Genomic DNA, 26,268 nt, shown 5'->3' on the forward strand with positions numbered 1-26,268 from the left:
GGTGGAGGCACTCTTGAGTGCCTTCTCTTTGAGCCTTTTAGAAAAATTGTCTTCATTGGGGCTAGGGTGAGGCACAAGTTGTATTATGTCACTTTTCAGGGGAAACCGCTGCAATAAAATTCAGATAATAGCTGGGAAATTATTTCTTAGCACATATGTATGAGTCACTTAAACGTGTGTAGAAATAATCACTAGGGTAACTTTTTTTCAGTCTTCACAAAAGCTATCTAAAATATCAATGTGATTTTTTTTTCATGCTTTGTAGCATTCTTTCTTTTTTAATTAAAAAAAAATTTTTTTAACACGAAAACATTTTGTACTGGGGTATAGCCAATTAACAATGTTGTGATAGTTTCAGGTGAACAGTAAACAGACTCAGCCATGCATATACATGTTTCTATTCTTTTTAAATACCAGTGAGAGTTGACAGGAGAGTGTTGTCTTAGTCTTGAGTTCTCCAGACAGTGGTGATAATAGGGAGTATTTATCGAACATTTAGACACCGTGAAATTAGAACATTTAGCATCTTACATGCATTGTTCCATTCATCCTCATAGCCATGTGTGACTTAGGCATCACTGTTTTCCCATTTTACAGATGAGGAACTGAGGCTTGGAGACATTGAGTACTTTGTTTAAGTGCGTGCATCTGTGCGTGCATCTGTGCATCTTCAGTCGTGTCTGACTCTTTGCAATCCTATGGAGCGTAGCCCGCCAGGCTTTTCTGTCCATGGGATTCTCTAGGCAAGAATACTGGAGTGGGTTGCCAGGCCCTCCTCCAGAACTTTGTTCAAGGTCCCATGGCTAATATAGGTGGAGGTGCTGATTTGCACACCTGGCTTGCAGTTCACCGTGACTAGGCTCTCAGCCACCTTCCTGAGTCCCTTTGATTCCGTTGTCTGTCCCATGTCAACAATTTAGTCAGGGCCCTGAAGGATTTAAAATGTTTAAGTACATTTCAGTTGTGACGTTAATGAAGAAATATTTATTGAGTGCCTGTTGTATACCTGGCACTTTTCTATGACTGAGACAGAAAAAACATGATGATTAAGATAACCTCTCAAACGACAAATAAGAGTCCTAGTGGATAATAGTAAGAGTAATAATAATAACTGAGTGCCTGGCATTGCTAATGCTGTATGTATATTAAATATTAATTTATTAAAAAGAAGATAGATATTTTTGATAATTGAATAAGCTATATATTCCCTCAAATGACTGACTGGTCTTTGCAGCCTTAGCCTTACAGTGGGAATGAATACAAGAAAATGACTCCAGACATGTTCTCTCCAGTCATAGCCGACTGAGATAGGCCTGGATTATCTTGGGCTTCAAAGAGAAGCATAAATAAAAGGTCAACACCAAGCCTTGGCTTAACTGAAATGATGGGACCAAGAGCAGGCACCCCAACTGAAATGATGGGACCAAGAGCAGGCACCCCACTCGGTCACCACTCTCATTCTGGGTGAACTTTACTTCAACCAGAAGTTAAGGCCAGCCTCAGAGGAATAAGACAGTCACTGAATGTTTAGCCTTTCAGATACAAGAATGAAACTCCAGCACACTGCCTCGTGTTAGACACGTTCTAAATGTTGTTAGAAGGGTCTCTCAGTGGCCCCCTAGACAGTGTTCGGCCTCAGCCCAGAAAAATGCTATAGGTTTCAAACAGAAGACCTTCCTGGCTTAGTGTTTGCAAAGAAAACTCTGGAGATCTTCCTACCTCTGAGCTGTGGAAATCAGCCTGTCACTTAAGTCTAAAGCCCCTTTCAAGTGTCAGGGAGGGATGAGGGGTTTATGTTGCTCCCCTCTGTCGATGGAGCGTGTTGGGTGCTTGATGGGTATGCATTTCGATGCCTCCCTCACTTCCACCCTGTCTGCTTCCGCTTTTCAGACCTCAGGTCAAGAGTGAAATTGTGAAAGTGTTATTCAATCAGTCATGTCCAACTCTTTGCGACCCCAAGGACTATAGTCTGCCAGGCTCTTCTGTCCATGGGATTCTTCGGGCGAGCATACTGCAGTGGGTTGCCATTTCCTTCTCCAGGGAATCTTCCCGACTCAGGGAATGAACCCGGGTCTCCTGCACTGCAGGCTGACTCTTCACTGTCTGAACCACCGGAAATACCAGATCAAGAGAACCCTCCCTAATTCCTTTGGGGCTTGGTCAGGTCCTTGCTCTGACCACAGGTGGCCCTGATTATGGTTGTCAGCGTTCATGCTATGTGTCGATGCCTGTCTCTCAGCAAGGCAGGGCCAGGTCAGGTGTCTCCCAGACTCCTAGAACGCACCTGGTGCATTGAACTTCCAGGAACTTGTATCTGTATATTGATACATAGATATAATGGTCTATATAATGGTCGCATTGTTTTATCATCATACATCCTAGGTTCATTCTTTAAGATTAGCCTTAGCATTAATAAACGATTCTTTGTGACTTACTTCACTCTGTTTGACAATCTCTAGGACAAAAGACTTAAGGCTTCAACACCACATGTCAAAGGTATCTGTCTTTTTCTGGTGGATTTTGTATAACATTAACTTGTTAATTTTGAAAATATCTCCTTGCTTTACTAATAATGATCCACAAGTAACTAAGTCTATGTGAAGGAGATGAAATAAAAATGATTGAGTGTTTTCTACATGTCTATGCTGCTGCTGCTAAGTCGCTTCAGTGGTGTCCGACTCTGTGCGACCGCATAGACGGCAGCCCACCAGGTTCCCCCGTCCCTGGGATTCTCCAGGCAAGAATACTGGAGCGGGTTGCCATTTCCTTCTCCAATGCATGAAAGTGAAAAGTGAAAGTGAAGTCACTCAGTCGTGCCCGACTCTTCGTGACCCCATGGACTGCAGCCCACCAGGCTCCTCCGTCCATGGGATTTTCCAGGCAAGAGTACTAGAGTGGGGTGCCATTGCCTTCTCTGACATGTCTATACTTAACATTAGTTTCCTCTGGATATGGGTTATCTCTGTTTTTGAGAAACGGTTTGGGTCCTAATCTGAAAAATCTCAACTGCCTCCCAATCGGAAACAGTTTGGTGTCTATGGTGGGGTGTTCATTATGTGTTGAGGAACAAGATGGCCATCAGACTTCTCACTGTCTTTGTAGGGATCTGGTCACGGAACTCACTCTCCCTGTCACTTCTCACTGCCTAGCTGACCCCTAAATAAGCTGCAAGGTGACAGGATAATACCACTCAGGGCTACAGGGTCAGCGCTTTGCCATCTTGGACGCCTCCCCTCATCTAGATTCCTTCGGCCCCCTCCAAAAGTCATTGCTTGTGCTCTGGGGCACAGTCAAATAGATGCCTTCTTATTTTCCAACTGGGTGAAAACTTCTGGGGGTGAGACTGATAGGAGTACAGACCTGCAGCTGCCACCTGTGACCCCACGATCGCTGAATCAGAGTCTGGGGAGGTTTCGCTTTGTTACAAAAGGCCACGCCCTTTACAGGAAAGGACCCAGGACTTGGTTTAGAAGAAAGAACTCTAGTACAGGCTCTGCTTCTGACCAGCTGTGTCACTTTTAGCTAATTCTCTTCCTTGGGGTATTTGTTTCTTCCAGCTTCCCATTCAATTAATATTTGTTTAGCACAAACTTTATGAGTGCCAGTACCTCTGTCATGGTGAACTTACATTGTCATGTTTGACAACGTCAAGCAATAAGTAGAGTGCTGATAATCAAGACAAATACAAGGACTGTAAAGCAACTGGGGGAAGGGAAGGAGCTGGGGAGGTAGGTGTAATCAGGGAGGACCTCCCAGCAGAGGTACCATTGAACCGAATTCTGAAGATGGAGAACTAGCCATCTGGCCAAAGATGGCTTGTCCAGCAAAGGTTTGGGTGATGACTTCCAGACTGAAAGAACCATAAGCCCTGGTGGAGCATGGTGGGCCCAGGGATGCTCAGAGCCTGGGAGGCTGATTGGTATGTTGGTGAGGGCTGGGCTCTGAGTGTTGTTGCTGGCTTCAGTTCTGAGTTTGGTTTACGAGTTACTTAGCCTGGGGCCAGTTACTAACTTTTTCTAACCTCATGTTCCTCATATGTCAAAGGCAATGATCCTAGAGCTGATCTAATAGTATTTGTATACACGTGTGCTAAGTTGCTTCAGTCGTATCTGACACTTTATGACCCTATGGACTGTAGCCCCACCAGGCTTCTCTGTCCATGGGATTTTCCAGGCAGGAATACTGGGGTGGGTTGCCATGCCCTTCTCCAGGGGATCTTCTCAACCCAGGGATCCAACCCCCATCTCTTATGTCTGCTGCACTGGTAGGCAGGTTCTTTACCACTGGTATCACCTGGGAGATCCCAGCATCATTTGGGAGAGTATTAAATAATACTTACAAAGCAATTAGCTCAGCAGATAATAAATGTGAGTTTTTATTTTTATTATCATTAATTTTGCTTCTTAAAATGAGGGAAGTAGTAGGTGAGTAGGAGATTGTTTAGTTGCTTAGTTGTGTCTGACTCTATGCCCATCCATGGAGCTCACCAGGCTCCTCTGTCCCTGGGATTTCCCAGGCAAGGATACTGGAGTGGGTTTCCATTTCCTCCTCCAGGGAATCTTCCCAACCCAGGGATCAAGCCCCTTGTGTCCTGCTTTGGCACGTGGATTATTTACCTCTTGAGCCACCTAGGAAGTCCCAGGGGATCCTATTGGCTAGTAATTATCCTAGATCAGGGGTGAGCGAACCTTTTTTTAAAGGGCCAGGTGGTAAATATTTTAGGCACTTCAGGCCCCATGATGTCTGTCACAATCATTGAACTGTGGTTGTGGTGGGAAAGTAGCCACTGACAATATGGAAATGAACGGGTGTGACTGTGTTCCAATAAAACTTTATTTACAAAAACAGGTGGTGAGTACGTAGAGTGAGATTTTTAGCACTGAACACCTGTATGCAGGAAAGAAGTAAAGGTCACAAATCAGTAACTTGAGCTTCAACCTTATAAAATTAGAAAAAGGAAGAACAAATAAAACTTAGAATATCCCGAAACGAAAAAAACAGATGGTAGACCACAGTTTGTCATCTACGCTAGTAATAGATGAGCTTCCCAGGTGGTTCAGTGGTAGAGTCTGCCTGCTGGTACAGGAGACACAAGAGGCTCGGGTTTGATCCCTGGGTCAGGAAGATCCCCTGGAGAAGGAAACGGCAAGCCACTCCAGTATTCTTGCCTGGAAAATTCCACGGACAGAGGAGTCTGGCGGGCTACGGGACACGACTGAGCGACGAGGAAACCAGTACTAGATATTGAAGAGCCAAGGAGTTCAGTTTAAGATTTGAACTTTTCGATTGTAGGGATCTTGTGAAGATTCTCGAGCAGAAAAGTAAGTTGATGAAAATTTGTTTGGTAGAACTATGTAAAATCATCTGAAACAGGGAGCTTCATACTCCAGGTTGCTGCTGTATTATTTATTTTGGCTGTACTGGGTCTTCATTGCTGTGCACAGGTTTTCTCTAGCTGCAGCAGCAGGCTTCTGATCGCGGTGGCTTCTTTTGTTGCCGAGCACAGGCTCTAGGGCATGTGAGCTAATGTTTTTTCGGCACCTAGGCTCTGTAGTTGTGGCTCCCAGGCTCTAGAGCACAGGCTCAATAGTTGTGGTGCACAGGCTTAGCTGCTTTGCAGCATGTGGTATCTTCCCGGACCGGGGATCAAACCGGTGTCCCCTGCATTGGCAGGCGGATTGTTAACCAAGGAGCCACCAGGGAAGTCCCTGTTTTATGAACTTGGCTTGAGGGATGCCAGGCAAAGGATGAACATCTTATAACCTGTCGGGAATTCTGGGGGAGTTCCTTGTTTTTACAGACCTTGGTGAACTTTCCACAGTTTCTCCTACACAGTGAACATTTAACAAAATCATGAATGCTGCATTAGAAGCTCCCAGAGGGACAAGGACTTTGCTTTCTTTGCAGCCGTGTGTCCAGACTCTGCAGGGAAGCCTGAAGTAGAGCTGGCACTCAAGCATTTGAATGAATTATTGGTATGGCAGCCCTGGAGCCCAGATAGGCAATACTGATCATCTCTAGGCTTAAATAAAAACTGTCACTGATGAGTGTTATTTAAAACATCATGAGGCCAGTGATGCCACTGGGTACCAATTATCTGGTTGTTTTTTTTCCTTCCAGATGGCAGACGATCAAGGCCATATTGTGGAGCAGGGGGCTGAGGATCCCGCAAACGATGATACAGTTGATGCAAAGCCAGACCGGTCCTCTTTTGTCTCATCAATCTTGAGGTAAGTTTCCTTTCTCACTGAGTTAAAGAGGAACCCTGGGTCACTTCAGCCTGTCACGCCTCTGCCATCTCCACTCATCCATGCAGAAGGGGGCCTTCAGGGGAGGAAGTCTGTACTGTGCATGGGAGACTTGTGCAGAATCCTGCTGCTGTGTATGACAACACTGGGGTCCCCCTGTGCACTCCCCTGTGTCCAGGGTAAGCCCAGGTGTGGGGGAGCCAAGCTCCCCATCAGAGGTAAATTGCAGCCAGCCTCCTTTGGGAAAAAGCATGGACTGTTACTGCTGCCAATTGGGACCAGGCTTGGCTGAAAGGCCGAACTGGGGACCATGGGATAGGAAATTTTACAGTAGCACCCTGCTGATTCCTACCATTTCCTTTTCCTTTTTTACTTCTTAAATCCTGAGCTTTACATTTAATAATAACAGCTTCCTTTATTAAGCCTTTGTATGCCAGCTCAGTATTGCATGTAATCCTCACAATCCCAGGAGATGGTTCTGTTGTTACCATCACTTAACAGGTAGGTAAACTGAGGCATTATGAGATTTAGTAGCCTTCCATTGTGATGGCAGTGAATAAATGATAGAGCTGAAATTAGAATCCAAGCAGTACCAGCACTGCTCACTTAACACCTCTGCTGTGCTTTCTATTTAAAAGTAGGGCTGCAGGAAGTGGAGGAGCCCTTTACCTCCCCTCCTTAACGTTGGTCATAGAGGGGCAGTGAGTGGGGCTCCCTGGCAAGAGGCAGGGATGGTCTGTGGTCAGAAGCATCAGGCTTCTTGCTAGCTCCTAAACCAAGCCCCACGTTGGAGAGACAGAAAGGGGGATAAAGTCTGAGGTTAGGGAGTGCTCCCTAGCAGGGCTTGGGAAGGGAATTGCTGGTGACAAGGGGCATGCTAGCTCCCTGCAACATCCCGCAGAGAACCTTGGGTCACATCATCCCAGACAAGGCTCAGAAAAGTGGGAAGACCTCAGCATCCTAGATCTGCATTCCATTGGCACTGGTTGCCATTTAGGGCCAAAGACATCCCATGAGATAACCAGAAAATACAGTCCAATTGCTGAAAACTTTTCAAAGTCATGAGGTCAGGTGGTCCAGGCTAAACCATTCTCCAGTGCAGTGGCCTTCAAATGTTTCTGCTCACATACCCCCCAAATAATGTAAAACTAAGACACACACTTCCTCATAAACTTTAAGGTGACATAAATTTCTTGTCAAATAGTTGCAAAGGACGTAATAGTATTTCTGTTTTCCCATCTCCCTTGAGTATTCAGGTTAAGTAGATTGCCTCTAAGTAAAAGAGAAACTGGAATCGTGTAATAGTCATTTCATAAGTCTTAGTAAAGCCTTTTGTTATACTTCCCAGAAATTATGAAAATGAAAAGGGTGTTGTTAAGACTAACATTTAAAAATCATCCCTTTAAGTGTATGGAGTCTTAATTCTTTAGTAATTTAACCCATTAGAAAGGTTCGTGAACAAGCTGTCCTGTAACATCTGGAATTTTTATGTTGTTTCTTTTTTTTCCCTCGAACCCTTTATTTCCACAGTATTTTATTCTGATGTAATAGATTTAGTTGCTTGAAAGTCTTCTATTGATCACCTCATCATACATTTCTTTAACATGTATATGTATGCATATGTACATATACATAAGTTTGAAGACATTTTTCCAGGTTTTATGAGTATTAAAAGAAATTTCTCCTGAACTAAGTTCTTGGTTTTTATTGACAGTTGATCAGAACAAATAAATGTTGATAAATCGTTCAGTTCAGTTCAGTCGCTCAGTCGTGTCCGACTCTTTGCGACCCCATGAATTGCAGCACGCCAGGCCTCCCTGTCCATCACCAACTCCTGGAGTTCTCTCAGACTCGCGTCCATCGAGTCAGTGATGCCATCCAGCCATCTCATCCTCTGTCGTCCCCTTCTCCTCCTCCCCCCAATCCCTCCCAGCATCAGAGTCTTTTCCAGTGAGTCAACTCTTCGCATGAGGTGGCCAAAGTACTGGAGTTTCAGCTTTAGCATCACTCCTTCCAAAGAAATCCCAGGGTTGATCTCCTTCAGAATGGACTGGTTGGATCTCCTTGCAGTCCAAGGGACTCTCAAGAGTCTTCTCCAACACCACAGTTCAAAAGCATCAATTCTTCGGCGCTCAGCCTTCTTCACAGTCCAACTCTCACATCCATACATGACTACTGGAAAAACTATAGCCTTGACTAGACAGACCTTAGTCAGCAAAGTAATGTCTCTGCTTTTGAATATGCTATCTAGGTTGCTCATAACTTTTCTTCCAAGGAGTAAGCGTCTTAATTTCATGGCTGCAGTCACCATCTGCAGTGATTTTGGAGCCCAAAAAAATAAACCTTGACACTATTTCCACTGTTTCTCCATCTATTTCCCATGGATAAATTGTTAGTGCTGTTAAATAATTTTTCATAGAAATAATGATCAAATATGGGAGGGGAGGGCATTTAAAAAGCTAGTTTGTGATTAAATGGGCAAATAATACCTTTTGCTAGAATAAGAAAGAGTTTAGTATCATCATTTTCTCCTGTTTTTCATTTTTAGAGATAGACGTGCTGAGAAACTGTGAATAAGTACTTGGGATGGCAGCAGTTTTGTTATAATGTCACTTAATTCTTTCAGTTCCTTCTGAGTTCTGTGCCAAAAATGACAGCTCAATTAGCTCTTTCTTCAGTTGTATTGAAAATAAGGAATTGGAAAGTATCTGACTTACAAAATAAATTGTTATTCAACCCTTGAGACCTTTAATTTTTTTCAGTTTCTGGGAAGTACACCAAAAAGACTTGATCAAAACTCCTCAAATAACTATTAATTCAACCTGTTTCTTTTTTACTTAAAGGCAACTTGTTTACCTCAAAATGCTCCAATACATATAAGATAATTAAAATCGCATTAATAAATATTTGTTAGTATCATTTTGGTGAGATGCTTTTACACTGGATGCTATTTATTTATTTTTGAAAACTGGTCCTTTCTGCTCGTGAACTACTCTCCTTCTCTATTCTCCACCTGAGTTGTTGACACTGTTCTTCAACAGTCACCCAAAACCAAATGGAAATCAGGAAGGAAGGAAAGGGCACAAAGCCCAGTGCCGGGCTTTATTTATTCACTTATTTGTGATTAAGTGTTTACTTTTCTCAGAAGTGAGAGAGTCTTTGGGAATAATCAGGGTGTTAAAATCCTTAAATGAGAGTCACCCACTCTCATTTCATCTTATCATGTGCATTTTAAAATATTTTTTGATATATAATTGGATCTAAACAGTCCACTGTGGCCCCAAACAGCCCTGTTTCTAATGCCATCCTTCACCCTGATCAGACTCTTATATAAGTGTTAATAATGAGCCCCTGCCTCCTACTTCAGCCCACCTCAATGCGAGCCAGGGAGACACAAGACACTGATGTTTGGCCCTTTGTTAGATCATGCGTGTGGCAGTTTCTATGTCCTCTAAGATTCAGGGTCAGTGAGAAGTCCATCCTTTTCTTCTGTTGGCGAGATGGGAGTTCGTAAGGGGGAGGTGGTATCATACTCAAGCAGACCAGTTTTAGGAAAAATACAAATGGAAACTGAGGACCTGGCAATTCATTCACTTAAAAATGTCTTGTCTGCATCCCTCGGAAGGTCTTCGAGTACTCTGGTTGGAGACCACTGCCTAGAAGACCCATCATCTTGCCCAAAATAGGTGTGGTCTTTGATGCAGGGGTTTCTTACCCCCCTAAATTCTTTGGAAAGGTAAATAAGCCTGGATATAACCTATATTCTAGTCTACTATACCTTTTTAATGTATTAATTTCTCAGTCGTGGTCAGACTTTTGGCAACCCCATGGTCTGTAGCCCACCAGACTCCTCTATCCGTGGAGTTCTCCAGGCAAGAATACTGGAGTGGGTAACCATTCCCTTACTCCAGGGGATCTTACCTTTTTTATAGTGTGGCTGATATTAACATCAGCCTTCATATTATCAAAATAAACAGTAAGTACCCTTGCAAAATATTTAAATTAAATTCCACCTTCTGAACTGCTTATTTTAGTTGTATGAATTGCATCCATAATTGTTGACTTACTAAACAGTATTCAAGCTACATTAAATGTCAATTTAATGTTGTCTTCATCCGGGTTGTGAAATATTAGTTGCTTATTTTCTCTGCCTTCACTCAGATCTGACCTGCACCCATATGTTAGATAATACACCAGCCACCTACCAAAGAGACACTTAAAATCCAAGTAAAATGTGTGACAACCCCTTAAATTTTAGATTTTTCCTCCCTTTTTTGGTTTGATTTTTTTCTTGTTATTTAACTTTAATAGGATAGACATTTCTTTCATCTAGTAGAGTATCTTTAAAATTAGCCACTTGAGATACCATTTTGGTCACTAATTGATTATTTCATTTGTTCATTCATTTTTTAAAAACTTTTTACTTATGTTTGGCTGTGCTGGGTTTCCATTGGGAGGTAGTTCTGGTTGCAGTGTGTGGGTTTCTCCTTGCAGCGGCTTCTCCTGTTGTGGAGCACAGACTCTACACACGTGGTCTTCAGTAGCTGTGGCACATGAGCTCTTGTTACTCCACCACGTGTGGAATCATCCTGGACCAGGGGTCGAACCAGTGTCCCCTGCATTGGCAGACAGATTCTTATCCACTGAGCCACCAGGGAAGTCCCATTCAGTAAATATTTATGGAGTGACTGAGAGAACGTAAGTCCCTTGCAGCAAGTCCCATAGTTGACTAGTGGCAGAGCCAGGATTTGAACCTCTACTCACCTGCCTGTCAAACCGAGCTCTCAACCACCACTCTAAGTTGCCACCTTTATGTGCCAGGTCCCGTGTCTGGCCCTGGGTTTGCATCCGGCAAGCAGACCAGCATGATCAGTGTGGTCTTTGCCTCAGACGCTCACACTCTGGTAGGGAAACCACACATGAAACCAGTAACTGAAGTGTGATGGTGTCAGGAGTGGGCAGAGCAGAGATGGGGGGGGTGGAGATTGGCCGAGCCGGATTTTAGAAGGAGTTGTCTACAGGTCACAGAAAGGATCTGGAATTGGTTCTAAGGATGGGGAGGTCACTAAAGGGTTTAAGCCGTAGAGTGACTTGATCGATGATACCTACAGAAACCCGCAAGATCACCCAAGCTGCAGCACGGAGAGGGATGCTCTGAAGAGGGGTTTGTGGGGAGAGGAGGCAGGTTAGGAGTTGCCCAGGCAGAGTGGATGGTGTAGATGGAGCGGGACGGGGTCCTCCAGAGCTTCTGAGAGGTAGAAGTTGTCAAACTTCGACTGAAAGGAAGGAGAAGCCAGAGAAGAGGTTGACAAGGGGACAGTGACACCTGGATCCCAGGGAGCGTTGAAGGCGGCTCGTGCCCACTGAGCCCTCTAGCTCGGCAAGGGGGTAAAGCCCTTTCTGTCTCCAATGTCACAGTGATAGCACTGCAGCAGCACTTGCTGCCTTTCAGTGCTTCCCTGACCGTGCCTGCTGCCTGTGGCTTTGCTGACCAAAACCTCGTGAAAACTTGGATGGTGTCAGAGACCTCGTATATGATGGGGTGGAACTCCAAGTGTGATTAAGACAGGATAATCGAAAGCAAAGGGGAGTGTCCCTTATCACACCTGGCCTATGGACACCCACACTTACCCTCTGTGCTTTACGGATTCTGCCTGGGGTTGTAATTCTGTAGCTGGGGTGACCTGAACACAGCCCTGGATGCTGGTTGTTTCCTGAAAGTCTGGCAGGTGTGTGGCAGCCCCTCCATGGTTCCCTCTGCAGGGTGCAGGGAACTTTGCATCCCTCATGCCAGAGGGGTGGGTGCAGCCTGCGGTGTGGGAGTGTTGCTGCTGCTCTGGGTGCTCCCTGCAGCTGAGGGCAGGCACCTTCCCTCCTGGCCCATCCCCAGCTCCCTTCTCTAGGTGTCAGAATTGCAGGAAGGTAAGGCAGTGGACTCGATGGACATGAGTTTGAGCAAGTTCCGGGAGTTGGTGATGGACAGGGAAGACTGGCATTCTGCAGTCCATGGAGTCACAAAGAGTCGGACACAACTGAGCAACTGAACCGAACTGAAGGCAGTGGAGGGGGCAGTAGCACCCCATCTGTCTCTAATTGAGGACCCTCACCCTCCACTGGAAACCCCAAGGACTCCGGGAAACAAAAAGACCTCTCTTTCCCCCCCAAAAGTCTGGATGGGATGGACGCAGTGACCTAGGTGGTCCCAGGCCCTTAGACTTCTCTTGGTTTTTTTGTCTCACTGCCACTAGATGGCATGACAGCATCGTTTTATTTCCATTTCATTGCGTTCATGCTCAGTCATGTCTGATTCTTTGCAACCCCATGGACTATATAGCCTGCCAGGCTCCTCTGTCCATGGGATTTTCCAGGCAAGAGCACTGGAGTGGGTTGCCATTTCCTCCTCCAGGGGAATCTTTCCGACCCAGGGATCGAACCCAGGCCTCTTGAACCATCGGGGAAGCCCATTTTATTGGGCCCTGAGTAAGTGAAGTCGCTCAGTCGTATCCGATTCTTTGCGGCCCCATGGACTATAGCCTACCAGGGTCCTCCTACCAGGTTGCCATTTCTTTCTCCAGAGTAAACCAGACTGTTCCTTAATTCATATTTCTTAAAACACAAAACTTTGTTAAAATGTCTTTTACTTATCTGATTACTGAAGTATACTTGGAAAAGACAGAGAACCTCAAAGTAAAAATATTTAGAATGTAAAATTTAAATTAGTAAAATGCTTGGACTTAGTAACTATATTCCAAGAAATTTTTTAAATAAAAATAGAAAAAGTTCCATAAAAAAATTGTTTTAAATGAGTTAGAAGAAGTAAGTGCTATGTGCCCTCTGTTCTGTACCTGTGAATCTAACCAACTGTGGATTGAAAATATTGGAAGACAGTTCCAGAAAGTTTCAAAAAGCAAAATGGATTTGTAAAGTGCCAGCAACTATTTACACAGCATTTATATTGTTTTAGCAATGGCACCCCACTCCAGGACTCTTGCCTGGAAAATCCCATGGACGGAGGAGCCTGGTAGGCTGCAGTCCGTGGGGTCGCTAAGAGTCGGACACGACTGAGCGACTTCACTTTCATGCATTGGAGAAGGAAATGGCAACCCACTCCAGTGGTCTTGCCTGGAAAATCCCAGGGATGGGGGGAGCCTGATGGGCTGCTGTCTGTGGGGTCACACAGAGTCGGACATGACTGAAGCGACTTAGCAGCAGCAGCAGCAGCAGCAGCAGCAGGTATTATATAAGTAATCTAGGGATAATTTAAAGTATAAGGGAGGATATGCCTATATTATATGCACACAGTGCTAAGCCGCTCCAGTCATGTTGGACTCTTTGCGACCTCCTGGACTGTAGCCCATCACGTTTCTCCATCTGTAGGAGTCTCGAGGCAAGAATACTGGAGTGGGTTGCCATTCCCTTCCCCAGGGGATCTTCCCAACCAGGGACTGAATCTCCATCTCTTAGGTCTCTTGCTTTGGCAGGCAGGTTCTTTACCACTGTTGCCACCTGGGAAGCCCTATATGCAAATACTGCTGCTGCTAAGTCGCTTCAGTCGTGTCCAACTCTGTGCGACCCCATAGACAGCAGCCCACCAGGCTCCCCCGTCCCTGGGATTCTCCAGGCAAGAACACTGGAGTGGGTTGCCATTTCCTTCTCCAAGGCATGAAAGGGAAAAGTGAAAGTGAAGTCGCTCAGTTGTGTCCAACGCTTCACGACCCCATAGACTGCAGCCTACCAGGCTCCCCTGTCCATGGGATTTTCCAGGCAACAGTACTGTAGTGGGTTGCCATTGCCTTCTCCGATATGCAAATACTACCCCATTTTAAACACCGTACTTGAGCATCCAAGGATTTTGGTGTCCTCAGGGGTTCCAGAACCAATCGCCCTCAGATACAAAAGGACAACTGTGTGTGTACCATCTATGTTCATTATGAGCCATCATTTTTGAACAAGACTTCATGTCATCTGAGCACTGGAAGAAGGATCTCTCTTGATATTAACAGTAACCCTAGATCCTAGCCCAGGTTACCTGCCATCCGTGTTAACGATGTGGTCCCTGCTCTGGATATAAACTCAAGTTCAAATCTAGGCACAGCTGAAATAGCTAGTAACCGGGAATAGCTGTTCACAGAATTGTAGAGTATTGGTAGCTGCACGAGGCTGGGAGAGGAAGGATGGGGGCAAGCTGCAGGAGGAGGGACTTGTCAGAGAATAGACGGTGGGTTATCAGGGGACTGGAAGAGCCTGCCTGGCGGGGAGTGGGGGGTGGGGCACAAAGCCGCAGGGGAGTGATGGTCAGGCCAGGCCACACAGCACAGGTCTCAGTGGAGGCCCTTGAACAGGGTGCGTTTTGTCCCAGTGGCACCACGGGAAGCCAAGGCAGATACAAAACCAAGCCCTGCCCAGTAGCCTGGAAGATACCCCCTCCCAGCAACACTGCAGCTGAGAAATCAGAGACTCCTTTCTGAGCTCTGCTCAAGGTCACTATTAAAGGAAATAAAAAACGCGGAAAACAGATTGCACAGGCTCTCAAATTTCCCCGGGGCCTTGGTGGAGCCAGGGGTGTCCCTGCCAAGGGGTGTGTTTATCCTTCCAGTTCCTGAGTGAGGAGGGCAGGAGAAAAGGTTTGTTCTTGAAGCTTGATAAACTCCCTACTTTTGAGGCTCTGGCTCAGATCCCATGGGCTTTCCCCTCTGTGTCATCTCTGTGGTCCAACTTTTGTCCTTCCTGGAGTATGTTTCATAAATAGCACTTGGTTGTAATCCTTCTTTCTCCTGGGCTGCAGCTTGAGTTGCTCCACCAGTAAGTGTTATATGTAAACAGGTCCCTATTTTGTTTTTAAAAAAAGTGTTATTTGTGTGGTTATAAGAAAGATCCAGGTGGCCTGCCTGGTTTGGAGGGGTGGATGGGCGGATTGGAGAAAAGAAGGGACAAAGCAGACATTAACTCATTCCAGAGACTGTGTCCCTAATTAAGCAAAAGTCATTCAGTCATGCTCGTTGATTGAAAGAGACCAGGTCCAAGCGCCCTAAGAGAAAAGGAACTTTAAAATATACCCAGGCAGTTTACGTTTTCAGTAAAGGTAGCCTTCAAATTCAGACCCTGGAATACTGGAGGCCTGTCTCCCAATTTTTTATATAAAGCGTAATCATGGTTTAATGATGTAGTTGAAGCAGTGATGATATTGCTTAAAATGACAGCTGTGCTGGTGTAGAGTTGGACAACTCAGGTTCAGATCCTGGCCCTTGGGTCCCACTCTAGTTGAGTGACTAGAGCAAATGTTTTGGCTTTCTTGAGCCTCAGTCTCCTCATCTGTGTGGTAGAAATATCAATACCATCCACTGGGTTGTTTGTGAGAATTAAAGGACCTGATGAGGGAGAAATCTTAGAACCATAATTTCAAAGCAGAGAACTCCTTGAAAGGTAATTTATCCAGTTCCCCTTCTGTAATGATCAAAGAAAGTGAAGACCAGAGAGGTAAAGTCCTCTGTTCACAGTCACCCAGCAAGACCAAGACCCAGGTCTAACTTGGGGTCATTCCATCAAGTGCCATCCACAAGTGCAGTGGCATCGAGCTATTCAACCATATTAATCCACCAGCGGGGCGGTTTTTTTTCTTCCACCCAAGTGGGTCAGCAAATTTAATTCTTCATTGAAACTGCTCCCTTTCTGCTTCACTTCAGCTGAGGGATGGTATACAGACAGCATTTCAACAGGGCTAGCGATGGGCTTTCTGATAAAGGGGGCCATGTGACTGTTTCAGGAGCAGCGAGCCACACCTCTGAAGCATGATCAGGCAGTCTAAAACTTTGAAGCTATAACTTCTACATGTATAGATGATTGCTCTTCTAGAAGAGAAATAACAAAGCTATAAAGTTAACAGAAAGAGTGAGGAAGGAGTTTGGGAGAGAATGGATACATGTATATGTATGGCCAAGCCCCTTCGCTGTTCACCTGAACAGCGTTGTTCATTGGCTATACCCCAATACAAAATAAGAGGTTTAAAAAAAAGTGAGAAAGGCAGGTAAATAGTAAAGAACTTTTCAAACACCGTTAGCACAGAAGTCCAGTAATAGAAAAGTGCTATGAGAATAAGACCCATTGTTTCTCAAGGGAACTTGTAGTCACAGTAAGAAATGTGCATTATGGCCTTGCATGATCAAACCCCAGCTCGCTGGTGCTTAGGGCTTTCTACCTGGCCTACAGCTGGTAAGATGACTCTGTAAACTCCGCAGCTGAAAGTGGAAAAAGTAGATGAAGTGCTTGTAAGAGAATCAAAATGAAGTGTCTGAGCTGTTCTCAGTTCTGGAGCCTGCAGCCACAATACAGATACCATTGTGTCTCCCACTTTGTTCTAGGCTATTTAAAGAGAATTCAGTCCTTTATTTCCCCTGAATGATTTTTTTAAAGTCATTTATCAGTTTTTATTGCCAGAGGAAAGGAGGAAGTTGGAAATATGGAGGCTGATAATTCTTCTCCTTAGCCTGACTTTAAACTGACTTTGTTTCCCAATGTAAGTGTATTTTTGCAAACGTAGTTTCAGAGAAGGAATGGAGCCCGTTTCCTCTCCTTCACAAACCTGAGGATGGCAAGTGATTAGGAGGTTTGCCCAGGAGAGCAGATGTTGTAACTCGACTTCATCAGCTTCACACCTTTCACTGACTGTGACCTTGAACCAGGAAATTGAGAGCAGCACTGCTGAGCTGTTTGCTTAATAATGTGGGGTTTTATGTGTTCGCCTCTTCCTCATTGCATTTGGAGGAGTGAAATGGGAAAAGTGTAGTCATTTCCTGAACCATTTGCTCTTTTCAGGACCCTTGAAAAATGAGTATATGCCTTACTTGAAAATTAAGGTGCTTGTGGTCTTTTGCTTTATCACGTATAGTACTATCTTGAGTATCTTGATAAGGAAAAGAAATAACCTTAATGAATTTGAACTCTGATTGAACACACATTCACTTCCTACTTTCATTCACTTACATAAAATTTTGCATCTTTTCGAAGTTCCTATGTGTGCTGTTTTGCCACCTTTTTGTGCATTTGGCACTTCGGTGGGTTGCCTGCATCTGCGTGCTCATCACTTTAAATAGCTGTGTAGTATTTTATTCTCCCTGTCCTCTGTCCCTTGCTCAGCCATCGCCTCATCGTTTCCAGTTTTTCACTCTTAAAGATGGTGCTGCTGGCTGCATCTTCGTGGAAGTGTGTGGGTTTTCCCTTGGGACCCCAAGTTCCTAGAAAGTCACTTTTTCTCTAGGGAGCCGTCCGGGAATGGGGAGGAGGCAGCCACGTGGAGCCTGGGCATTTTTGCCGGTCAGCAGAGAAGGGGGAGGCCAGTGTGATGTTCCCAGCCCCAGTGTGAATGGTCCTATGGAAAAGTCCAGCGTGCAGTTCACTGCTGATTCAGTCACAGGCCTTCAGGGCCGGGCGGACTGTGCCAGTCTCCTGCCCCTGCTGAGCTCCGAGTATGTTGAGTTTTTATTATTTCAGGGAAGAAGGAAACTCGCTGCCGGTCATCGCAGGGCGAAGCGTGGTTCTGATGCAGAGGGGGGTGCTTTCGGATGGAGACATGAGGTACCACGTTCACTCTTTTCCTTCCTGTTGGTCTTATTCTGTGCCTTGGTGTATCCCAACCTGGGGATGCCCTCTCCTTAAATCTTGAAACATGAATGAATCATCGCAAAAATATTTAGACAAAGCAGCTATGAAAACCAGAGCTCTGGTTCCGATTGAAGCAGCCCTAGGGAATTGTGTGCCTGGTGGTGTGTTTACTTTGGTGCTGATGAATGTCTGCAAACAGAGCTACTGGGAATCCTATTCATGGAGACACTTTAGAAAATAAATAGGAGCGGGTTTGGGTGCTTATATATTCCCTTCCAAATATAGAAAGGTATAATTCACATTTTGAGCAGCCTAGGGGATCTGTAAGAAGATAAAACCTGTATTTATTCACTCCGGTGATGGGGAGAATAATACTTGTGCCGAGTGTATTATAAAAATTTATTGTGCGCCTTCTGAGGTTTTTTACTTCTTTGTAAAGTAGGCACAGTATTTTTATCCTATAATGTTTTCTGGTACAAGTGACTGTGGATTCTTCAAGGAAGTCTTTTTGTATAAATAACCATCGGAGCTTGGTTGTAATTCTTTGCCTCTTGATGTTGCTGAAATGACTGAGTTGGCTGTGTACTGTGAAATTTGAGGTTCTGAAAAATGGCTCTCAATCTAAGAGGTTAGAATTATCTAGTTCCTTCCTGATCATCAATGCTGGCATTAGCTGTGTTCCTAGCAGAGATTTGAGCTTACTGGAACGCATCTGGGAGTTGAGGACAGTGGTCCTTCCCCATATGAGCGAGGAACCACCGCAGCAGGCAGCAGGAAGGATGGTGAGGAAGCACCATAGTCAGCCAGCCTGCTTCTGTAAATTAGCTGCTCATTGTATCTGAGTGCACACTTGAAAGCACTTCCTAAGTCAGTCCTTCTGCGAGGCCTTCTTGGCTCTTGTGATCTTGCTTGTCTGGCCCCAATTAAGCATGGTGATTTTGTGGTCAGATTTTTTTTTTTTTTTTTAAATCTGCAGCCAATTGTGTAACACATGAGCTTTTAAGAGGATTTTGGAACTTTTAATTCAATGGTTTATCAGAGCCTTGCACTTAACTGCAGGGTTCAAAACCAGAATCCAGTGTTTCTCCTCAGCGCAGTAATCTTGGCCAGTGTGTTCAGAATGTAGAAAGGTCAAGTTAGAGACTAAGTTTATCAGCACAAAATCGGCAAAGGGAGGGGACAGAATGGGGCCTGGGGAGGGTAGAAGCGGAAGGCATAGAATCTGGCTTTAAAAGTACCCTGGCTGGTCTTTATTTGTTAGATCCTTCCATACCTCTCAGTTGTACTCTGTAGAACAAATGTGGGTAATGATTATTAACAGACTTCATTAAAGCAGTAAACACTATTAAAAAAATATTAATGGAACAACAAGGCCCTACTGTAGAGCACAGGGAACTGTATTCTTCCATAATGGAAGAACGTATGAAAAAAAGAATATATATATTCAGATATGTGTATCTGGATCACTTTGCTGCACAACGTTGTAAATCAACTATAGTTCAAAAAATAAATTTAAAAAAATATATCAATGATCCTTGTTCCTGGTGACTTGGGGGATCTCTGAAGTGGTTCCTCCACCATTTATGCCATTTGTCAGATTCAGGAGAAGGGCTGGTTTCCATTGATCTGGACTGGAACAAAGTGCGAGTGTCCACCTCTTGGGGACTGTGTGATAGCCGTTTTCACATGTGGTAGCATCTCCTGCAGAAAAGCTAAATAAACCTGAGAGGACAAGAACAGCCACTTTTAGAAAATCTTATCTTCAGGGGAGGATAGTCAGCTGAAGAAGTTTTTAATCTGGATACTTGAAAGCTTCTTATCACCCTGTTCGTTCCCTCCCCAGCCCCCCACCTTTCAAGAGCCTGCTGAGGTGTGGACCAGACCACCTTCATCTCTGTGCACTTGGCTGATGGATTACTACCATCTTTTTGGAGCTTTTGAGGGTCTTATGATTCTTTCCCACAGCAGTTGTTTTATCTAACAATCTGCTTGGGTCTGGCCGTTGATCTCCAGACTGTAACTTTATGAGCTGCTAACGCTGGGATGGCAGAGCTGCCCTCCCCACACTGTGCTGATATGAGTTATGGGGCCACCAAGGCAGTGCTGGAGACTCACTCAAACGTTGTGCAGACATGGGCACATCAGGATGACCTTGATGGCACAGAGGCGTTTCCTGGAAGTGTCTCAGTTGTTGCTGTTAATTTCGGGTTAATGTTCAGCTCAGCTGTCACGTCTGTCACCTTGCAGATTTCATGAAGAGCCATAAATCCCACACGTGACCCCAAATATAGCCATGCTGCTGACCCAGGGTGCCTTCCACAAGGCCGTGCTCCCTGAGGCATATCTCCTGTGACCTTCTGGCCCAGAGCTAAGGGGCCCAAAGGCTGCAGCCCTGTGAAGAGTGGCATTTGATAGGGTGGACGAGCTGGTGCTTCCTACCTTGTTTAGGAGGGAGAGGCACTGGTCTACCCCCCAGGACTGGGACCTCTGCCTCCACTGCCTCTGGAAGTAACCAAGAGGCTTAAAGCAAGAACAGAGACAGGAGTGAAAGGTCAAGGTCAAAAGGGCCCAGACTAGTGCTGAGGCCCTCAGGCTTCAGCGGGTGTGAGTGTCTCCAAGAAAACACCCAGGCCTGGGAATCAGAGCCTGGATCTAGGGCGAAGCCTGGGAATCTGTTTTAACAGAGAAACCCTGGAATAAGGTGTTAGACCACAGAATAAACATGGGCACTGCCACTGTCTAGCTTTGTGATCTTGGACAAGTTAATGCAATCTGTTCTATGAGTTATGGGGTTAATGCCTCATAGAGTTATTGTAAAGATTACATGAGATATAATATGTAAGGCAGCAAGTGTTCAAAAAGTGGTACTTAATAGAACAGTAGAACTGTATTTATTATAGTTGTTACTATTAACACATAGAGGAAGAAGTTTAAAAAGTTAGGGAAAGAGGTGAAATTGCAGTAGAAAACAGAAAAATGAGGTATTCAGGGACATCTCTCAACAATTGCACAAAAAAAGTATGAATCCAAAAATTTCAAAAAAGTGATGTTCAAAACAGACCCGATCTTGAAATTCATTTGCAGCAAGTGTTTTTAACTAATAAATAATAACTTTTAAAAATCTTTGAATAGGTAACTTATTCATAGATACAAAAAGAGGTATACAGTCAAAATTCTTCCTCCTTCCTACTATCCTACCCTTGGCCTCTAGAACACAGGTAATCACTTCTGTTGCTACTTAATACATAACATGGACTTCCCAGGTGGCACTAGTGGTAAAGAGCCCACCTGGCATTGCAGGAGACGGACAGGTAAGACTCAGTTTGGATCCCTGGATCGGGAAGATCCCCTGGAGGAGGGCGTGGCAACCGACTCCGTACTTCTGCTTGGAGAATCCCATGGACAGAGGAGCCTGGCAGGCTATGGTCCATAGGGTCGCAAAGAGTCGGATATGACTAAAGAGACTTGACAGGCATGCATGTGGTAAATAACATGAGTAATAATAATGACATTTATTTACAGCTTGCTGCTGCTGCTAAGTCGCTTCAGTCGTGTCCGACTCTGCGACCCCATATCTGGCAGCCCATTAGGCTCCCCCGTCCCTGGGATTCTCCAGGCAAGAACACTGGAGTGGGTTGCCATTTCCTTCTCCAATGCATGAAAGTGAAAGTGAAGTCGCTCAGTCATGTCTGACTCTCAGCAACCCCATAGACTACAGCCTACCAGGCTCCTCCGTCCATGGGATTTTCCAGGCAAGAGTACTGGAAGGGGGTGCCATACATGCCAAACACAGTTCTAAGTGCTCTGTGGGTATTAACTTGTTTACTAGCTTTGGGGCAGAGGCTGTTATTGTTGTTTTGACAAATGAGGAAACTGAAGCACAGAGAGGTTAGGTTAAGTAACTTGCCCACGATTGTTCAGCAATGTGCTGGTGCAGGGTTTCCAACCCAAGCAGTCCAGTCCCAGAATCGGTGGATTTATCCTTTGTATCATCCTGCAGGAGTCTCTTTATGCAAATCCAAGCAAAATACTAATTTTTCCTGACAGGTAGCACAGTGTTCTCACTGTTCTACTGCTTTGTTTTGCTCTTCACTTAATGCTACTTATTGGAAATCATGCCACAGCAAGACAGAGAGAGCCTCCCCATTCTTTTTTAACAATACTGTTTGATTTGGATTCAAGACCCTCTCTTTTAGAGTCCATCCAGGAAGTAGAGACCGAACTGGATCTTGATACTTGCCCTGCTGGTTATTATAAGAGGGAGTGGCTAATTGAATAAACTTAGGTCTGCCAGCCAGGTCTTTTCAAGGAGACTTGCTATTATTAAGTTTCAAAATTGGAAATGGGAACCGTGGAGGGGGAAAAAAAATGGAAGAGAACTTGTCCAAAAGTATTTCCAAACAATGTCAGACACAAAAGAAAGACTTAAGCCCAATGATTGTCCCGTGTCCTGCGGAATCAGTGGCTGGGGCTTCCTAACATAAGCCCCTCTCAGGAATCAGTCCCCTTCCTACGTGTGAGACTGTGCTCAATTCATGTCTCTGCTGCAGCCTGGCAGCAGTAACTGGCAGAGTGGGAGAGATGGCACAAGAAGGACAATGGGGTGGAAGGGAGGTAGATAATCCCCAGGAAGAGGGACCCTGAAGCTTCACAACTAGTAGGTGGTAGACTCTAGCCTCTTGGACTCTTTCTTGCAGAATATATCCACAGGCAACAGTCTTTAGTCCACTCGGGTTTTGTGTTTTATTTTTTTGGTTTTTGCTTTTTGTTGCTTTCGGCTGGGCTGGGTCTTCACTGCTATATGAAGACTTTCTCTGATTGTCGAGTGAGGGCTTCTCTCTAGTTGCAGGGCAAGGGCTTCTCGTTGCACGGCTTCTCTTGCAGCAGAGCACAGGCTCTAGGTGTGTAGGCTCAGTAGTCATGGCACACGGGGTTAGTTTCTCCGAGGAGGCATGTGAAATCTTCCCCGAGGAGGGATTGACCCGGTGTCCTTTGCATTGGCAGGCGGAGTCTTAACCACTGGACCACCAGGAAAGTCCGGTCCAATTGGTTTCTCCCTGGCTTTTTTCCCCTGGTGACTTCTCGACGATCATTTCTTCCTCTTACTTGTCTCTTGTTACATAGTCTAATCATCAGGGTTTGCTTCCCCAGACTTAAGCTACAGGTGGAGTTTTCTCAAAGCCTGTGCCTCTTAGCGGAACTTCCCTGGTGTCTCTTGGCAAGATGAACTCGATGGGATTGAGTTGATAATCACTGTTTGATGCACATCTTTGGTAGAGAAAGACCTGGGTTTCAAAATAAGTTTTTTAACCTATTTCGGTTAGGAGGAAAAATGAATACGGACTGACTCAAATCCAGAAGGAGGAAGCAGATCTGAAGTTCATTTTAAAAATGAGATTTCAGTTTAGGGGAAGAATGTTGTTGTTCTTGTTCAGTAGCTAAGTCGTGTCTGACTCTTTGTGACCCCATGGACTGCAGCATTCCCTGTCTCTCATTGTCTCCTGGAGTTTGCCCAAGTTCATGTCCATTGAATCAGTGATGCTATCCAATCATTTCATCCTCTGCTGCCCTCTTCTCCTTTTGCCTTCAGTCTTTCTCAGCATCAGGGTCTTTTCCAGTGAGTCAGCTGTTTGCATCAGGTGGCCAGATTATTGGAGCTTCAGCCTCAGCATCGGTCCTTCCAAGGAGTATTCAGGGTTATTTCCTTTAGGATTGACTGGTTTGATCTCCTTGCTGTCCAAGGGACTCTCCAAGTCCAAGAGTCTTCTCTGGCACCACAATTAGAAAGCAGCAATTCTTTGGCACTCAGCCTTCTTTTTGGGGAAAGAGTAAGAAAGGGAAGTTGTCCTTACCTCCCATAAGAGATTTAATCGGGACAAGAATCATATTTCATATTCATTTTTAAGGTACTTTTTAGAACCATGGGAAGTATTTTCTTTGAAGTGTACATCTTTACATGCATACTTTTGTGTTCCTATTTTTAAAGCAGTTTATTTTCCAAATTCTGTTCTGAGAGAAACTGAGTCCTTTTCTTTATGTAACTTATAGCTGAGCCTGTTTTTCTTTTTTTTCTCTTTGGCTGTGCTGTGGCTTACAAGATCTCAGTTCTCTGACCAGGAATCAAACCCCTCACCCTCAGCATGGATCGCACAGAGTCCTAACCACTGGATGGCCAGGGAATCCCCAGAGCCTGTTTTTCTTATAAAAGACACTTGCTGGTGTAGTTTTACTTATCACCCCTGAGGTTGGGTTAATGGCAGCCTAAAGATATCACAGGTTGTTTATTATTTGGATATCATTGTACAGATTGCTTGAAAATAATCTATATTTTAGAAAACAAAAGTAAAATTTTATCTCTTAAAGGGCTTAAACTTGACCTCCAGCCTGTGAGACTTAATGCTTCTCTTGTTAGGGTCTTTGTTGTTTAGCCGCTAGGTTGTGTCCAGCTCTTTTGCAAACCCATGGACTGTGGCCATAAGTTAGCTAAAGACCTGTCAGGAGTCAGTGAGCAAATGCAGATTCGAGAATTTTATCAAGATAGCAGCCCATGAGAAATACTGACAGATGCTAATTATTATTATTACATGTAAAATGGGTGTGATTATACCCCATCCTTCTACCTCAGAGGTGTCAGTTGAAGACCAGAGATTCTGTAAATGTGTGAAATATGGTGTAGATATTTTAACTTGCACAGAGAACACTATCCGTGGAGGTCATTGACACTGTGGCAATAAGGAAACCAGTCCTGCTCCTCCCCAAATGGGGTGTCCTTGACCAGTACAGAAACACTTTTGCTGACACTCATCTTTGAGCTTTTATGGAGGCTTTAGAGTAGGAGAAGACGCCACGGGAAGACCTGCTGTCACTGAAACTCCCCGCTGTTTTGTGACAGTCACAGAGGCCCCAGGGAATTCAAGAGAGGAAGCTCATGCTCTGTGAAAGCAGAGACTCACCGACCCAGGGCACACGGGATAATGCAGACCTCTGTCTGACCCCACGTCCAGGGCTTTTTTGTACTGCCTCTCCGGGGGAAATCGTTTAGTCGCTCAGTCGTGTCCGACTCTTTGCGACCCTATGGACTGCAGCCCACCAGGCTCCTCTGTTCATGGGATTCTCCAGGCAAGAATACTGGAGTGGGTTGCCATTTCCTTCTCCAGGGAATCTTCCCGACCCAGGTATTGAAGCCATGTCTCCCGCATTGAAGACAGATTCTTTACCACTGAGCCACCAGGGAACCCTGGGGGAAGTAGGAAGAAGGAAAATTGGCATCACCCCTGTAAACAGAGGAAACAAAGGAGAGGGGGAGTCTTTGGAAGGTAGGAGACCAGACCGAGGACATTTCTCTTTTAGAAATAAAATGATACGACAGAAGAAATTTGACCTTATAAAAGCAGAAGATAAAGTCACGTTGAAGCTGAAAACAGCGATAAGGAATCTGAATGTTGAACTTACAGAACTCATCTGTGATGTGGGCCAAAGTAGGAGGGGAAAGGCCACCTCCTTTCAGATTCTGATAAACTCAAGTAACATTGAGAGAAGATTCAGAGTAAAGGACCCTTGGACCAGGGAACAAGCTCAGCTTTCACTTTACTTATCCCAACTTTAAAAAAAAAATTTGTTTTAATATGAACCATTTTTAAAGTCTTTATTGAATTTGCTACAGCATTGCTTCTGTTTTATGTTTTGGGTTTTGGCTGCAAGGCATGTGGGAGCTTAGATCTCTGACCAGGAATCGAAACCTCATCCCCTGCATTAAAGTCTTAACCACTTAACCACCAAAGAAGCTCCTTCTTCCAACTTTTGAACAAAGTTTTGGGAGGGTGTTGGACACATCACTCTAACAAATACTCAAGGGCATAGGGCTCTGGAACTCTGACATGAAGGAGACCTGGGATGGTCCCACTCTGCTGATATCTAGCTGGGTGACTTTGAACAACTCCCTGCCTCTCTGTGGACCTCAGTTTCCATGTCTGCCAAAGGAGCAAACAAAACCTGATTCATTCATTCATATGACACTTTTTAAATCCTGATTGTCTCAACTAAAACCTTTCTTGCAGTATTTAATAGAAGTGGCAGGAGTGGATATATTTGACTTTTTCCTGATCTCAAGCGGGAAGCATTCAGCCTTTTAGTTAACTATCAAGTCAGAAAAAACAGGAATTTTGAAACTTGAGAATTGTACTCCGGGAAGCAAATTCACAGAAAGCTCTGAGAACTGCTCTACCTGTTAGAAGTCAAAGGCAAAATTATATACATTTTTGAGACATAGGATCATGCATCGAAATTGCATACTGGGGATTTTGGTGGTCCTGTGGTGAAGAATTCACCTTGTGATTCGGAGGACACAAGTTCAATCCCTAGTCGAGAAACTAAAGTCCCATATGCCGTGGAGCACCTAAACCCTTACCCTACAACTACTGAG

At 44.7% G+C, this 26,268-nt stretch overlaps 1 protein-coding gene across 1 annotated transcript in view; it reads left to right on the forward strand.

The window, feature by feature from the left end:
• The window catches only part of CASP7 (caspase 7), a 41,834-nt gene that overhangs the window by 1,085 nt on the left and 14,481 nt on the right, over window positions 1–26,268 (forward strand). Inside the window, exon 2 of the mRNA XM_068961461.1 lies at window positions 6,121–6,230. Coding sequence (XP_068817562.1) covers window positions 6,121–6,230 — 110 coding nt within the window. The remainder of the gene's footprint in view (window positions 1–6,120; window positions 6,231–26,268) is intronic.

The sequence above is a fragment of the Capricornis sumatraensis genome, chromosome 23 (assembly GCF_032405125.1).
Source record: "Capricornis sumatraensis isolate serow.1 chromosome 23, serow.2, whole genome shotgun sequence".
NCBI lineage: Eukaryota > Metazoa > Chordata > Mammalia > Artiodactyla > Bovidae > Capricornis > Capricornis sumatraensis.